Source organism: Chaetomium globosum, genomic scaffold (genome assembly GCF_000143365.1).
Source record: "Chaetomium globosum CBS 148.51 scaffold_3 genomic scaffold, whole genome shotgun sequence".
In the NCBI taxonomy this organism is placed as follows: Eukaryota; Fungi; Ascomycota; class Sordariomycetes; order Sordariales; family Chaetomiaceae; genus Chaetomium; species Chaetomium globosum.
The window spans coordinates 2,703,590-2,717,907 of record NT_165978.1 but is presented as its reverse complement, the minus strand read 5'-3'; the positions used below and the strand labels follow the sequence as shown (position 1 = coordinate 2,717,907).

The following is a 14,318-nucleotide window of genomic DNA, read 5'->3' as shown; positions in this document are numbered from 1 at the left end:
GGAGAACAAGGCCCTGCCTTGTCACTGGCTTGTTCGAAATCCCACCCCTCCTTTACGAAGGAAGTATTTCTTTGGCTCCTTCAAAAGTTCCGCTCCCTCCCCTCACCCCCGTCCATGACGGAACGTGAGAAGCAAAGGAAAAAAAAAAAAAAAGGGCGCGGGAGCACGCTAGTGGGAATGGTGGCGTTGCGAGGTGTGTTAGGGGAGGAGGATTGCGAATGGGAGTGGTGGGATTGGGAATGGGTGTGGGTGTGGGTGTGGATGTGGTGTGTGGTGTGCGCTGTCTCGGAGACCCAGAGGTTCGGATCATCTGGTCATTGGTTAGGGGCGAGAGAAAGAGTAAGAAAACAAATATCAACATTGTGGCGAGTTGGACGACCATCGGCACCCTCGACGGACGCTGTATTGTACATACGTATTGTATGTACGGAGTACTGCGTGTACTCTCCGTCGTCCCTCTCTGGCAGAGTTGAGTTCTCGTCTAAGATTACTACGAGGCAGCAGCTTTATTGTGAATCCCCAAGCGCAGTGAATGTCTGCTTTGAGAAGACCCGCTTGGGCTAAAGCCAGGATTGTTCGTCCCATTACAGAAAAGATACCAGATCTGTCAAAACCATCGCGGCCTGCCCTCGGAAGCCGTCGGCTTGGCTTCATTCCCTCGTGGCAAAATATTCGAGTCCGGGATCGATGGGAACACACACACACGCACACGCACACACGAAGAGCGCAGGAACCGGTTTTTAAGTGGCACGAAGCGGCCAAAATAATTCATTCGTCCCTTACCACCCCCTGAAACCTATCCCACAACCTTCCCAAGCCAATAATTACTAACCATTTGATACATGCATGCCGTTGACCGCTCCTCCCAAGTCGTCGCCGGCAACCGCCCATAGCCGGGCGACGGAAGAACCACGGAACACCTTTCCCGTCCGTTGCTCAGAGCCACCGACCCGCAGCGATATGCATACAATCTGCAGTGTCATCTAGGCGCGTTTTGCCCCCCTCCCGCCTCACCATAGAGGGATTCCCCAACCAGCCTTTTATTGACTCGCCAATTTTTGGGCCTCCTGCGCGCTCTGTTGTTCCATGCAACCTGCCGACCTCGGCCTGGCTCTTTGGCCCCTCGACTCCTTTTTGGCCCCACCTCGTAGCCACTTGCCAATGCCATGTTCAGAAAGGCTCCAGGGAGAAGGGAAGAAACTGGAAATGAAAATGAAAAACAAATCCGTGATTCTCCATCCGGGAACACCATGCACCATGAAAGCTGGTAACAAAAGAAAGAACCAAGAGATGTGGAAAGCCGGCAGGGCACCCCCGTTTGCCCGCCGTTAAATGAAACCCGATGAAATGCCGTTGAATATGCCGCGACCGAAGGGAGCTCCGGTGCGTCGAATGTCCAGCCTGGTTCTGGACATCCTCATTAAGTAGTCGTAAGGGGCGAACCTCTCTCGGGAGGCCGCTGTCTTCTTCTCTTCCCGGAACTGGTCGACCAAGGTCGACCATACCTAAAATCGAGATGCCTAGGACGAGATGGAGAAGCCGCTGTTGTCGCTACTAGATAAGAGGCGCAAAAAGAGCGTTGAATTCGGAGAATACCCCGTGTTGCTTCCTTGGTTTGCCACTTTCGGCCCTCTTCACTCACTGCCCGGTATTAGATCCTCCGATGCGTGCCACCCTGCCTTTCACATCCGCCACTCTGCGTCCTGGTTGGCACAGCCAGCCCTCTTGCTCTATACACTGCCTCTCTTGCGGCCGCTGGCCCGCGGCGGCGTCTCGCTCTCGTCCGTCCCGGGCTTGTACTCTTCCGGTTGGAAATTGGGGTTGTTGTAGTGGGCCACGTTAAAGTGACTGTTCTTAAACGTCGTCGTCTGCAACGTCTGTTCTCGCCACGTGTTGTTACCTACATATTCGGGCAACTGGCAGTACTCGCTAAACCGCAGGGGATGCGTCTGTGGCGCGGGCACTGGGGTAGGTACCGGCAACGGTGCCGGCGATGCCTGTTGTATCGCGTCTACGTAGGGCGATGATACCCACGGGGACACCGGGCTCGGGCTGTATGTGGTGAGAGGGGATGGGGTGGTGTCGAGCATGGACGCCAGTCCCGGGGCAGAGTTAGCGAACCCAGGAATGAGGGACAGCGTGTGCATATCAACAGAGTTGAAGTTGTGCACCGCCATTGGCGCGCTCCCAATCTCGTAGCTTTGCGAGAAGCCGGCTACGCGGTGGACCTGCAAGTCGACCGGCTCGGGGACGTATAGGATGTCGTAGTGGTCCGGGCGGTACAAGAGGTGGATGATGGGGCCCAACTCCGACGGGTGACGGCCATTGGCCTCCTCGGGAATCCGGTATGTGTTGACTTCGGGCCCGGGACTCCGATCGAGGTACGCAACCTCTAGGACAAAGCCGGCATCTTTGAGAAGCACGTTGGCCAGCAAAATGAGCCCGAGATGATCGATCTCGACGTTGTGGCGCTCGAGCACCTCGAGGCAGTACCCGTCGACACCCGTGCCGCCGGTGACAAAGGCGCTGTAGGTCTCCCGGTGACCCTTGAGGTACGAGCTTGCCAGCATCCTGAAGTGGTACATGACCGAGTCGGAGATGGAGGGTGTGTTGAATGCCTCTCGCAGTTCTGTCATGGCCTGCTCCCGATGGCCAACGAGGGCGGCCATTTTCGAGAGGAGGGCCAGGGTCTCGTCGACGAAATCCTGAGACACATAGGGTGAGAACTCGCCGACGTTCTCGATCAGGCTGTTCAGCCCTTCCAACCTCTGCCTCTCCGCCTCGATGCGGGCCTTGCTGCCGCTCTTGACCAATGTCTCAAAGTAGCCGAAGCCAATTGCTGCCCGTTACGTTAGCAGACGTCCAATGCGCACCGTGTGAAGCGGCCTCGCGCCAACTTACCCCGCCAACCGCAATTCCCGTCTCCTTGAATAGGCCGGTAGTCCGAATATGTTTGCGGCAGCGCCTGCGAGCCATGTTAGCAAAGAGTAACAGCCAATGGCAATCGTCACCCGAATGGATGATTACCCACCATTGTCTTCTGCACGTAGATGGCGTCGGCGTCGGCATATTGCTCCATAATTGCTGAGCTAGGTGTCTTCTTGCCGACGAGTGGTCCCTGTGTGTGCGGCGCGGGGCTTGGTGAGCGCGGGGTCCTTGAACCACTAAAAACACAGACACGGGACGGGGCATTGGGAATTTGAGAACTGCATTTTTTTTTATTTACCTCGAGATGTGGTTGGTATTCCCGGGCTGCCGCCTCCTGGGCAACGAGGTCGTCGGTGTTGGGCTCCATCTTGAGCAAGATCGGTAGTGAAGGTCGATGGTGAGATGGTGCGGTGATGGTTGAAGAAGCGGCGACAGCAGCTGTGGTGGTGGAAGATGGAGATGAGGTGGAGTGGAAGCTGAAGGAGCCACCAGACGCGGAGGGTGCGGGGCCGACACCTGCACTATTGGCACTGAACAGGGAGGTCCCGTACAGCAGCGCACTCGTCGCGCTACTGCCCGCTCCTGCTGCAGCGGAACCTCGACCGTCGCTCAGACGCAATGGTGTTTCGTCGAATGTGTAGTCCGGGAGGCTGTGCGGGATAGCATACCCGGTCGACACCTGGAGAAACGCCGTAGGTTGGGGCTGGTACATGCCGGAGTGCGATGGATGCGGAGCAGCCGTCCACGGAAATGTCGGTGGTCTTTTTAGCGTGTTCGGACGGAGCCGAGAGAGGTGCCGAACTTCAGCGTGTGGAGTCGTCGTGCTAGGAGCATGTGTGCACCGAAACTAGCAGCAGTTTGCAGTTGCGGCTGCGGTTGGAGTTGGAGTTGGAGACAAGCAGCAACACCAAACAAGAAACAAGCAGCCAAACACCAACAAAATATGCAGACGGGAAGGGAGAGGTCTCTCTTTTTTTTATCTGCCTGTTGCGCGCGCGTTGGCTCCGGGAAGCCGAAGTGGAGATTTGGTAGCGCCAGCTGTGTCGGCTGCGTCGGCTGTATGTACTGTACCGAAGTTTGTATGTCCCTAACCGGCCGGGGGACCACAAAGAGTAACCGCTGGACGGCACAGCCCAAAATAAACGAGTAAACAAATAATGTTGCGGTTGGGTAAATGGTAAATGGTAAATGGCAAGGAGACAACCAAACGATCGATTTAAACCGATCGGGAGAGAGGCACAACCGGGACCGGGACCAAACTACGTCAGGCAGGGCGCACGCAGCGAAGCTTGAAGCGCAGAATGGAACGGGATGGATGTCTGTCGGGTATTGGAAGGTTGGATGGATGGGCGGAAGGACGGGACGGATGAGACGAAGAGCCGGGCATGGGACGGTGATGATAAAGGAAGGGGAGGAGAGAGAGCAAGCGGCCAGATACTAATAGGACAAGGAAGGAACAATAATTATGTACGTTTGTGTTATTAGCGACCGCCGCCCACCAAACAACCTGGAAGCAATGCTTGGATGGATGAGGCAGGCCAGACCCGAGCCTCCAACCTGTCAGTCAGGTGGGGACATTTTTGAATGCTAGGCTGATGCTGGTGCATTGCTGCTGCCGCTTCTGGTCCACAGGTGCTTGGTCGAGCCTGGCCCAGATAAATTGGCGGCAGCGGTTTGTTGGGGCCTGTATGGGCCCTGCCTTCCTGCTTTCTTGTTGCGGTGGCTGCCGAGCTGTCACTGGCTGCCGCTCACTGGCTGTCGCTCACTGGCTGCGATGCCACGATGTTCCTCTGCGGCACCTCAGCTTGCAGACGGATGCCACAACGCTCGCTCGACTTCCCTGTCAAAAAAACAAAAAATAAAAAAAGTGTCGGAGAGGATCCCTGATCCTTAGTGCCTCACCCTCCCTGCCCCTGCCGGTCCCAGACGCACGGCCCGCCGACCACGACGCAGCAACCCCCCAGGTCGCCAACCTTCGATCCAATGAGGAACCTCGAGTTCTGCCGTTGACGATGAGAAACCGGCAACGCAGTGAGACAGGGGATTGGCGGTCTGAGCTCTCGGTGCGCCTGTTCTCATGCCGAGTGCGTGGTGGAGCTTGTCGTACTGCGGTCCCTGTCGTGATTTTGTGATGCGATGCTGTCTTGTCATCCTCAAACCTCGACTCCTCGGCCGGCCCCCGATCCTGGGTAGGTACTTGTACAAGTACCTCTTGTGGGTGCACTGACTCTGGGGAGCTCCCCCTGAGCATCCGCTGCGGGTTCCAGGGGTGTGGCCAGCCTCTTGACGGCGACCCACTGGACCGTTTCCAGGAACCTCCGTTGGCAGTTCCACATGCCGCCCACCCCTGCTTGGGGTCTTCAGACAGGGGGTCCCGTTTGCCAACCAAATCTTCATGTTCCGCGTCAGCACTTGGACAAGTGCGCGCTACAGATTACATTCTACACTACACTACTTTGCAAACCCGCGCCGTATCTTGACCATGAGCACTCCATCGAACCCCCACCGGCATCGAGGTGGTCCCGTGGCATCTCCCGCTCTTATTTGACGCTCCCCACCCGTGTGTGGGAACGAGAAAATGTGCCAAAGGAGGATGGTACTAGCGCCGTCTGCCGGGTCCCGCAGAGCACACCACAGGTCTCCATTTTCTGGGGGAGCAACAGGGGAGGGGTTCGCGAATGAAGGTGTGAACACAGAGACGAGCGCCGCCCCAACAGCTGTTGGTCTGACTGCAGCTCCCGCAAACCAACCCCCCCCCCCCTGCACCACGAGGAGGCTTGCTGGACCCGACGGCCCCGAATTGGTCAGTCATTCAACAACGTGGTGAGGATGAATAAATCGTATGAAGCATGCAGGCGGATGTGATGATGTGATGCCCAGAGAACAGCCGTCGAGGACAGTGGATCTGAGCCTAGACATCATGACTGTCCATCCGACCATGGCGTCCTTCAACAACGGGTTGTGCCGCTTCGGCGGGTCTTTTGCGGACCCCGATCGTCCGAGAAGTTGCGAGAGCCCCGGCGTGGCCACTGACGGACGTTCAGTGCCGGCCTCCCAACGGAGCTCGTCTAGGTCAGGCCTAGCGCCCGGTGTAGTTATTGATAGCCAGGTATGTGCCGCGACGCTGTCCCAGGCCGACCCTCGAACTCCCTTCTAAATCCCAGGCCTTGGTGTGATGATCAGGTTGACAGGCTCGCCGAGAGGAAGTAAAGGTCAGGAGCAACCCCGGCACCGGACCAGTTATCCAGTTATGTGAGTGATACCCGGCACACCATTAACTACCTATGTATAGCCCGCACCAGCGCCTCTCGGATGCTTGGGCTCGGTACCATCACATCCTTCGTCCCGAAGCTCAGGATGCCCTGCCACCTCTGATATACGTCAGGAAGGGGGTAAACCGTAAAAGACTATCTATACCGGAGCTGGTGGTACTTTTGGGTCAGAAACTGCGAGTGACCACGCCATCTGGGGTACATACATGCACCCTGCGCAGCAACACGCTGCAGTCTGTGGTTGCGCGGCCTCCCCTCTTCTCCCCCATGGGCAGGCTGTGTGTCATGGATAATGCGACCCTCGTTATCCTGTTCGATGGCTCGGAGCGACGTCGATCTGTTCCATCCACGATTACTGAGCTAGACTTGCGATGATATACCACCATACCGAACCGAGGCATGGGCCGGCTCCCATGCTGAGGGCTGACTTGTTTCAACGGCCGAGAGAATGTGACAGTGCCAAGACGGAATACAGACGTCCATGGTCGCTTTGGATGAAGCGAGGCCGCTCACTAGTTAGCAGTGCAGCTCGAGCTTGATGTCGCAGTTGGGAAGCGAGGGATTTGTGGGCGGATTCCCTCGCTCCTCGAAGAAGGATGCACAACCATGAATGAGGCTTGGTTGATTGGCTTTGGGCCGTCCCAAGCTCATGGGTCGCTCGTGTGGGGTCCGGTCTGAAGGGGGCTGCCCACGCTCTCGACGACCTGCCACGCCGGAATGTGGTTGGCTCATCGCTAAATTTGGTTCTGTGGTGGGTTTCTCGGTTCTGTCCGATGTTTCCATGTCAAAAGTTAGCCTGCCGTGCCTATGCACTAAAACGCCTCCGGTCAGGACCGGACGATCGTCGCGCACGTCCACGGGGTGTACGATATGTATGTACAAGTAGAGGTACACGGCGCGATGCCACCGCAGCTTCCCAAGGCGAGCGAGTCCCTGAGGCGTCTGATTGACCGTCTCAACAATGATATCGTGCCGTCGGAGAGGGGAAACATGCACAGCAGCGTCTCCGCTCTGACCCTGGGTGGCTTGCATGGGAACCAATCCGCCGCCGTCGTGTTTGCTCCCATCGCCGCAACCCCGTGCCGGACTCGTCGGGTGAGATGTGACACAGAAGCACCAATATCAACCATCATGCTCGACGACGGCCGCCATAACCAGCTGCCCTGCCGTTGTTCCAAGCACAACGGGGCACCAGTGGGGCTCGATGAGCATCGCCGGCACCAAAGAGGAGAGAGTGCTGGGCAGACCGCGGGGCCCAGGTTGCCCGAATGGCATGGATACCCGTTCGGTTGTGGCATCCGATTCGTGTTCATGATGGGGATGGGTGGTGCTCAGCAAAGCCATGGTTTGCAAGTCTGTTACTAGCGTGGAGGATGATTGGCGTGCCCGTGTGAGTTTCGGCGAGCACCAAAAACTTGCATAACGGGAGCGGGGAGGGGGGCGTCCTGCGGCGGGCCAATGCACCTCATTATGCCAGTGGTCACAGCTTGCGTTTCCCTGATGCAACATCAAGAGTTGTGGAGAAGTGCGCGTCGCCTATCGCCAGGCCGACATCGACGGGACCAGCTAGGCGTACCAGGAGACAAGGAGGGGAGGAACCTGGAATCTCCTCCGGCAGCGGCAGCCGTCAACAAGCCGCTCTTTCAAAAAGAATGCTTACCCGGATAGCGTTAATCATGTTTCGCCCGGGCATCGTCCCCATTGCACCACGCCGTTCCAGACGTCTAAGAACCTGGAAAACCAGTAATGTGGCGTTTGGCGCCGTCCCAAGGTTGCAAGGAAAAGAAACTTGAAGCTTCAACATTGGATGGATGGGTGTTGATGCCACAGAGCGTCATTTCCTGGGGTTCAAACGCTAAACCCATAGTGGGTGCTTATTATGTAGGGCTGTCAACCCCGTGGGGTGTTGATTTCGGTGGATGCCGGTAGTGCCTTCCCTGCTTCTGGGGTATTCCCTGCCCACGAAGCCAGCAGGTCCACCCCAAGCAGAATCAACTTCCAGCTCTTTGGTTCTTCCAGGTTTCCTTGCTTTCCCCCCCTCCCCCCTACCTACCCCCTCGTCGGGCAAGTGCCGGCACTCCAACGTTGCCAATCTCCAACTTGTTTGGAGCTGCTCTCGCAACGCCGCTTTGCTTCGAGTCGAGGTTGCGGGCACGTTCGAGACCCGCCTCCGCATAATATCCTGCATAAACTACACTAAATTCGACGGGATTGCGACTCGTTGAACAGGGCCCGAGGTCGCTGGAATTGAGGTGCTCCCTCCCGCGCTCCGGCAACCAACCTCCAACAACCCCACAGCTCATCTCGTCCTACCCTCCCCTCCGATCGCTGGTGGGGGAAAACACCATTGGCTTTTCCGCCCAAGCTCAGGAGTTTACCCGTCCCCGCCCACCCAAACCCGTCATCGTGCTGCGGGCAGCTGCCCACGATATGCAGGACTCTCGCTTCCGGGGCCCCTTTGGCTTCCCGTGTCGTCACAAACCACCCCAGCACCTTATCGCGGTAACTACCGTGCATCTTTTCTGAGACGATCATCACATCAGTATACCGGGTCCATCGGTAGGTATCCTTCCAAACGTCCTTGCCTGACATTATGCGTTCTTGGCAAACATCAATGAGGAGAGAGCTGGCCCGGCATTGAGAGGAGTCCCCTGTATGGGGGCCCGATTCCGGGGACAACCCCGATCTCTTTCTTCATGTTTTGTTGGCTGATCTATCTCATAATTCCCGTTTGCTCGCAACAGTCCAGAGCTTTGTTTTTTTGCGTGTCGGAGACAACAGAGAAATAACCTGAAACAGCGTAACCGACCTTCTACCACCAACATGTTAACCTCGAGGGGCTTATCCTGCAAGACGGGCGTGGGGAGGGTGCTCGAAATAGGACACCCAGCCCCTTCCATGCAACCAGTGCCGCAACGCCATCCAAAGAGGTAGGGAACCGAACGGCTTATGCCCATGTCCGGACCGAGCAGGATCAAAGCATCAGGCTCCTCCGTGACGACCGGATCGCGAGCTCGGTCTCTCCTACCCATCTCGGCGGCGTTGGCCGTAATGCCCTCTCTCCGCCCACCGGTCAAGAGAATCCGATCTGCGCGTTGCCGCCCCCTTCAGCTGGGTGCCCATGCCGTTCTTTGCGTGACAAGGGTGGCAAGAGTCCCATCATTTGTGTCTTCGCATCCCATGTGCGCTGCCGACGGCGTCCCGAAAGCCAGCTGCAGCCACGGCCTGTTTCGTCACGGCAGCTGCGTGTTCCCGTCTCGGCCCAGCCGGCGCCACTGATCCTGTGCTCCGTGTCTCACAAGTTCGAGAAAGCACCGGTTCTGATTTGGTAGCGTGCCCCCCTCTCGCCCGCTCTCGAAATCGCGAGCGATCGGTGTGTGGGCTCAAGAGTTTTGTTTCCGTCAATGTTGATCAAGCTACACTATTATGGTAAGAGTGTTTTTCTGTGGAGTCGTATCTGCCATGCTACCTCGGCCGGGATGTGCATAATCGGTTTGCCCTGGCGTGGTTCGAGGCCGCAACCGAGACAGGCTCACCGCCCCCCTCGCGCGTTTTCTTCCGTTGTATGTACATACATATTACGTAGGCTCATTAAGAGCCTGGACCGCCGGAGATATCAATGACCACCACGGCAAACAGCCAGACGTTCAATCAAGGACGGGCAGAGTGGAGAGCGTAGATGGATCATCAATCAACATTGCCCAAACACACCCCTGGTCGTTACGTTCGGCGGGACCACTTATTCTGTTACGACAGCGGCAAGGCGCGGGGCATTCCGTTCAGCGACGTTTCATTGAGGGATTTGCCTCCAGCCTCCCTGCAGCAGCAAGAACGAACAACAAGACTATTCGTACCGGAGGACGCAAAGTGGATTGGAACGGGCAGCTACAGGGTGTTGCTGGCACGACGTTCGACTCCAAGCGAAGATATTCTATACTCCACCACAGTGCGTCGGGTATCTACACGTGTCCAAAACGGCTCGCCTACAGAGAGTAACTGAGGAGATGTTGACCAAGTGAAATCCACCAACGGGGGAGTTGATCCCGTTCGTCTAGGTTCAGTGCGGAAGACTGCTTGGGAGTATCAAGTCATTGATTGGTAGACGCGGATAGAAGCGAGTCGTTGAAGACGAACCCCTTGTTTGTCGTAGGAAGTCGTACTCAGACAAGTAGCTCCATCGAGATTAGCACTGCCAGAGCCGATTTGAGTTGTATGTGTTCTCACAATCCAGACACGTCTCGTGGGTACGGTCTTTATAGTCACCGGCGCCTTCTCAGTCTCCAAGGTGCCGTGTAGTTCATCAAGCTAGGAACCCACTGTTCTGGGCTACCCCAGGGCCGTCTTGCCCACGTTTTGTAATCCTGTTGCCCAGTCATTCAGCGTACCCGTGTCCATGTAAATGCTCGTGATACTCGTCAACAGCCAGCTAGCCCAGCTGGTTGCATGCTCCAGCCCCAAACCTGCCCCTCAAGGCATTCCCATCCCCACAGCCTTCATGCCGGGCCGGCGCAGGCCCCGTGCGCCCTTCCCACCGCGGCCCCTATCCCGATCGGGGTATCCAAACGAACCACCAAAGTCACCCATCGGGTCACCAAGCCCAGCGCCAGACATGTCCCCAACCAGGCGGAAACCATCGGCGTCACTAAAGATGGCCGCGTACAGCTCCCCGACAGCCACCGTCATGGCCTCAATCGCCTTGGCGCGCTCAGCATCCCCCTTCGATTCGATGTGGACGGTGCCGGCGTGCTCGTCGATGCGGCCCTGCACGCGGCCGTCCACGATCAGGTAGCTGACGATGTCCTGGGCCTCGGGCTCGCTGATGCGCAGGCGGTCGGCGATCCAGGAGAGGCGCATGCGGGTGTAAGGCGCAATGAGCTTGAGCACGCCCTTGGTGCGCATGTTGCGCGTCACCTCGTCGATGTTCTCGGCGATGAAGGGATCGGCGAGCAGGTCCGTGTTCTTCCGTAGCACCTCTTCGTATTTGTATATGTCGTCGCGCTGGTACGCGTCGACGAGTTCCGTCATGGCCGCGATGCGCGGGTCGTTTTTGTAGGGCTTGGTCTCCTGGCTGTCGAACGGGTTGATGTCCGACTTCATGAGCATGGTGACGAGGAGCAGGTACTTGAGCACCTGGATCCGCCGGAGGTCGCCGGCTTCGTCGTAGTTCCGGAAGGACTCGAAGAAGTCGATCTGGGCTGAGTTCCAGTTCTCCTCGCTCATGTGCATCTTGCCGCCGCACTCGCGGATCACACCCTGGATCTTGGGGTGCGGTACTGCGGAACGCACTTTCAGCGCTTTTTGGTATAAGGCCTTTAGCTGGTTGTTGTTTCGCGTCTCGGAGTACATCTGGATCTCGAGAGCGTATATTTCGAGCGAATAGGTCCCCTTGCTGGGGTCGTCGGTGCCGTCCTGCCTCTTGCACACCTTGTGGAGCTCCCTGAGCTTCCGCCCGACGGCATGGTAGTCTTTGCGGTCTAGTAGAAGTTTGGCTAGTTTGATGTTGGTCTTGAGCCAGAGACGCTCATTGTTGGTACTCTGGAAACATTGTAGGGTGAGCGAATAGAACTGCTCGATGGACTGCACTGCTGCCGGGTTGTCGGCGCCCTTTTCGATGAAGTTGAGCATGTTGTCAATCGACTTTTCCGAGTAGTTCCTAGTTACGGCAGCCTTTACGTAGGTGAGGAGCTCCTTGTAGTGCTCGGTAGCCTGTAACTGGTTAGATCTCAGGTTGGAATTCGGCTTTCCCGTGTCTACCGACCTTCTCGTACCGCTGCAACTTGAACTCAAGTTTGATGGCTTGTTTGAGGGCCTTGAAACCCCATTCGCCCTTTTCCGGTTCCAATGCCGGTATGCCTAAAAATTCCTCTACAGCATCTTCCGGGTCGGAGGTTTTTGTCTGCTTCGCATTGTAGTACTTGTTCTCGATGTCGACGTCACCGCTGTCCTCTTCCTCTTCGTCTTCGTATTCAAAGTCGTACTCCTCATCGGAGGCTTGCATAAAGTCGTCGTCAGACATGATCGCTAGAACGAGCTATGAACTTGCGGCGGCGTGCGTATTGAAGAAATTGGGTGATATCGTAAGTTGCAGATGCTGCTTGTGATTTGTTTGTTGGAGTCGCGGAGGGGTATCCAGGCAGGCATACAGTGATAAGGCTGAGAGCCAAGATGCCTGGAGCTGTGTGGGGTGGTTCTTATCGATTGGCCGCAGCTCTCATGCTGATGAAAGAGACAGGGAATATAGCCCGGTAAATGCATTTGTATGTTGAACGTTTCTATGCTGTGTATCCTGTGTAAAATTGCTCATAAGAAGCGCCTTAAATAGGTAATTGACTTGGTATTTTCCCACGGCTAGGCTGTCTATTTGGCGTTCATATCGTCACTTGCAGACTGTCCCAAATGCTCGTATAAGTGGTTATGCAGTAAGCAGGTGGTTACTGGAACAATGACTGACCCCTGCAGCTAAGCCACCCAAAATTTGGTCATCAGGGTCCTGGTCGCCACTCTCGTCGTAGACGCAATGGACTCTCGCGTATCAACAAACCAACGCAACAAAAAAAACCCGGAGCGCACAAAACTCACCCCAAGTTCATACGCGCTGACAAGGCTATCAGAATACCTGCTGCTCGAACACCCTCCGTCATCTCGCTGAAACTCGCGCTGCACCGGCAGCACCAACACCGCCAAGATGGGTTCCGGCGACTTGAACATGAAGAAGAGTTGGCATCCCCAACGATCGGGGAATGTCGCGGCAACACACAAGGCCGAGGCCGAGGCAATCGCCGAACGCAAGAAGCTACAGCAGCGTCTTCAGGAAATTGAGGAGGAGCGAAAGAAGGAGGAAATTCAAAAGGCGCTCGAAGCCGCGGGCGGGAAGCCCAGATTGCAACGGGTGGAATGGATGTACTCTGGCCCTACCGACGGCCAAGCGGGCGACGCGGCCGAGAACGAATCCTACCTACTTGGCAAACGCCGAATCGACAAGCTCCTCCAGGACAACGACATCAAGAAGTTACAGAAGCAGCCGAGCCAGGATGCACTCGAAGCGGCGCCGATTGGCGCCCTCGCCAATCCCCGGGACGTAGCGACGAAGATTAGGGAGGATCCCTTGCTCGCGATCAAGCGACAGGAGCAGCAGGCGTACGAGGCAATGATGAACGACCCGATCCGGAGGCGGCAACTACTGGCATCGATGGGGATCGACGACTCACAGGATAAGGCCAAGCGCAAAGAAGAGAGACGGCACAAGCACCGCCACTCACACCGATCGCGCCGTCATCACGATGACCGAGACGAAGAGAGGCATTCTCGCCGGCGTAGGTCCGACTCGAGAGACCGTTCACGGAGCCCGAGGGGATACGGTTCAGGGGAAGAGGACCGGAAGAGGAGGAGGAGAGACTCGCGCGACAGGAGGCGGGACAGGTCGGTATCCGCGGACTCGCGGGATAGGAGAGAAAGACGAGACAGGCGTGGTGATCGGGATCGGGATCGAAGAAGCAGCCGGGATAGGAGGGATAGACGGAGTAGGAGCCGGGAAGATGGGAATAGGGATGGTCGATTTAGGGTAGAATCCCGGTCGCCATCCCCGGCACCGCGTCGGAGGGAGTACTCCCCAGATGGCGACGATCGAAGAAGAAGAGACCAATCGTCAGAGCGACCTAGATCACCACGAAGACGTAACGAAGACGCCGACGGATACCGCTCTCACAACTCACGCCGGAACCACGACCACCGTCGCGACCGCGCTCCCCCAAGACAAGGCGACCGTCCTCCGCAGACCCGCGATTCGAACAACGACAAGGCGGTCGAGGAGGAGCGTGCGCGTAAGCTCGCGGCCATGCAGGAAGCCGCCACAGACCTCGACAAGGACCGCGAGCATCGGTTAGCCCTTCTGGCGGAGCAGGAGCGTGCAGCGCAGGAGAAGGACGACCAAGTGCGGCAGCGCAACAAGCGGTTTGGCGGCGACGCGGGTTTCATGAACCAGCTCCACAGCAGGGCGACTGAGTTGAAGGTGGCAGATCGCGTGGGCAGGCGGTAGGGTTGGGACGGGGGCTTGAGATAAGACGGATGGTCTCATCTCGACAGATACGAGCTGTGGCGCGGATGCCAACTCGGCCTGGG

The 14,318-nt window shown here is 57.1% G+C and overlaps 5 protein-coding genes across 5 annotated transcripts; 2 read left to right on the top strand and 3 right to left on the bottom strand.

The window, feature by feature from the left end:
- Positions 1-1,730: 1,730 nt before the first annotated feature.
- On the bottom strand, positions 1,731-3,640 carry CHGG_06179 (uncharacterized protein; the record flags this gene model as incomplete). The annotated part of the gene is made up of 3 exons (XM_001222273.1): positions 1,731-2,839; positions 2,902-2,965; positions 3,032-3,640. The coding sequence occupies 3 exons, from the start codon at positions 3,638-3,640 to the stop codon at positions 1,731-1,733; spliced, it is 1,782 nt and encodes a 593-aa protein (XP_001222274.1).
- Positions 3,641-4,818: 1,178 nt separating this feature from the next.
- On the bottom strand, positions 4,819-5,264 carry CHGG_06178 (uncharacterized protein; the record flags this gene model as incomplete). Its single annotated transcript, XM_001222272.1, has 2 exons — positions 4,819-5,043; positions 5,157-5,264. 2 exons carry the CDS (start codon positions 5,262-5,264, stop codon positions 4,819-4,821), a joined length of 333 nt encoding a protein of 110 aa, XP_001222273.1.
- A 584-nt stretch (positions 5,265-5,848) lies between these two features.
- Positions 5,849-6,331, top strand: CHGG_06177 (uncharacterized protein; the record flags this gene model as incomplete). Its single annotated transcript, XM_001222271.1, has 3 exons — positions 5,849-6,037; positions 6,120-6,180; positions 6,231-6,331. 3 exons carry the CDS (start codon positions 5,849-5,851, stop codon positions 6,329-6,331), a joined length of 351 nt encoding a protein of 116 aa, XP_001222272.1.
- Positions 6,332-10,667: 4,336 nt separating this feature from the next.
- Positions 10,668-12,216, bottom strand: CHGG_06176 (uncharacterized protein; the record flags this gene model as incomplete). Its single annotated transcript, XM_001222270.1, has 2 exons — positions 10,668-11,906; positions 11,959-12,216. 2 exons carry the CDS (start codon positions 12,214-12,216, stop codon positions 10,668-10,670), a joined length of 1,497 nt encoding a protein of 498 aa, XP_001222271.1.
- A 669-nt stretch (positions 12,217-12,885) lies between these two features.
- CHGG_06175 (uncharacterized protein) lies at positions 12,886-14,235 on the top strand (the record flags this gene model as incomplete). The annotated part of the gene is made up of 1 exon (XM_001222269.1): positions 12,886-14,235. The coding sequence occupies one exon, from the start codon at positions 12,886-12,888 to the stop codon at positions 14,233-14,235; it is 1,350 nt and encodes a 449-aa protein (XP_001222270.1).
- Between the last annotated feature and the right edge of the window lie 83 nt (positions 14,236-14,318).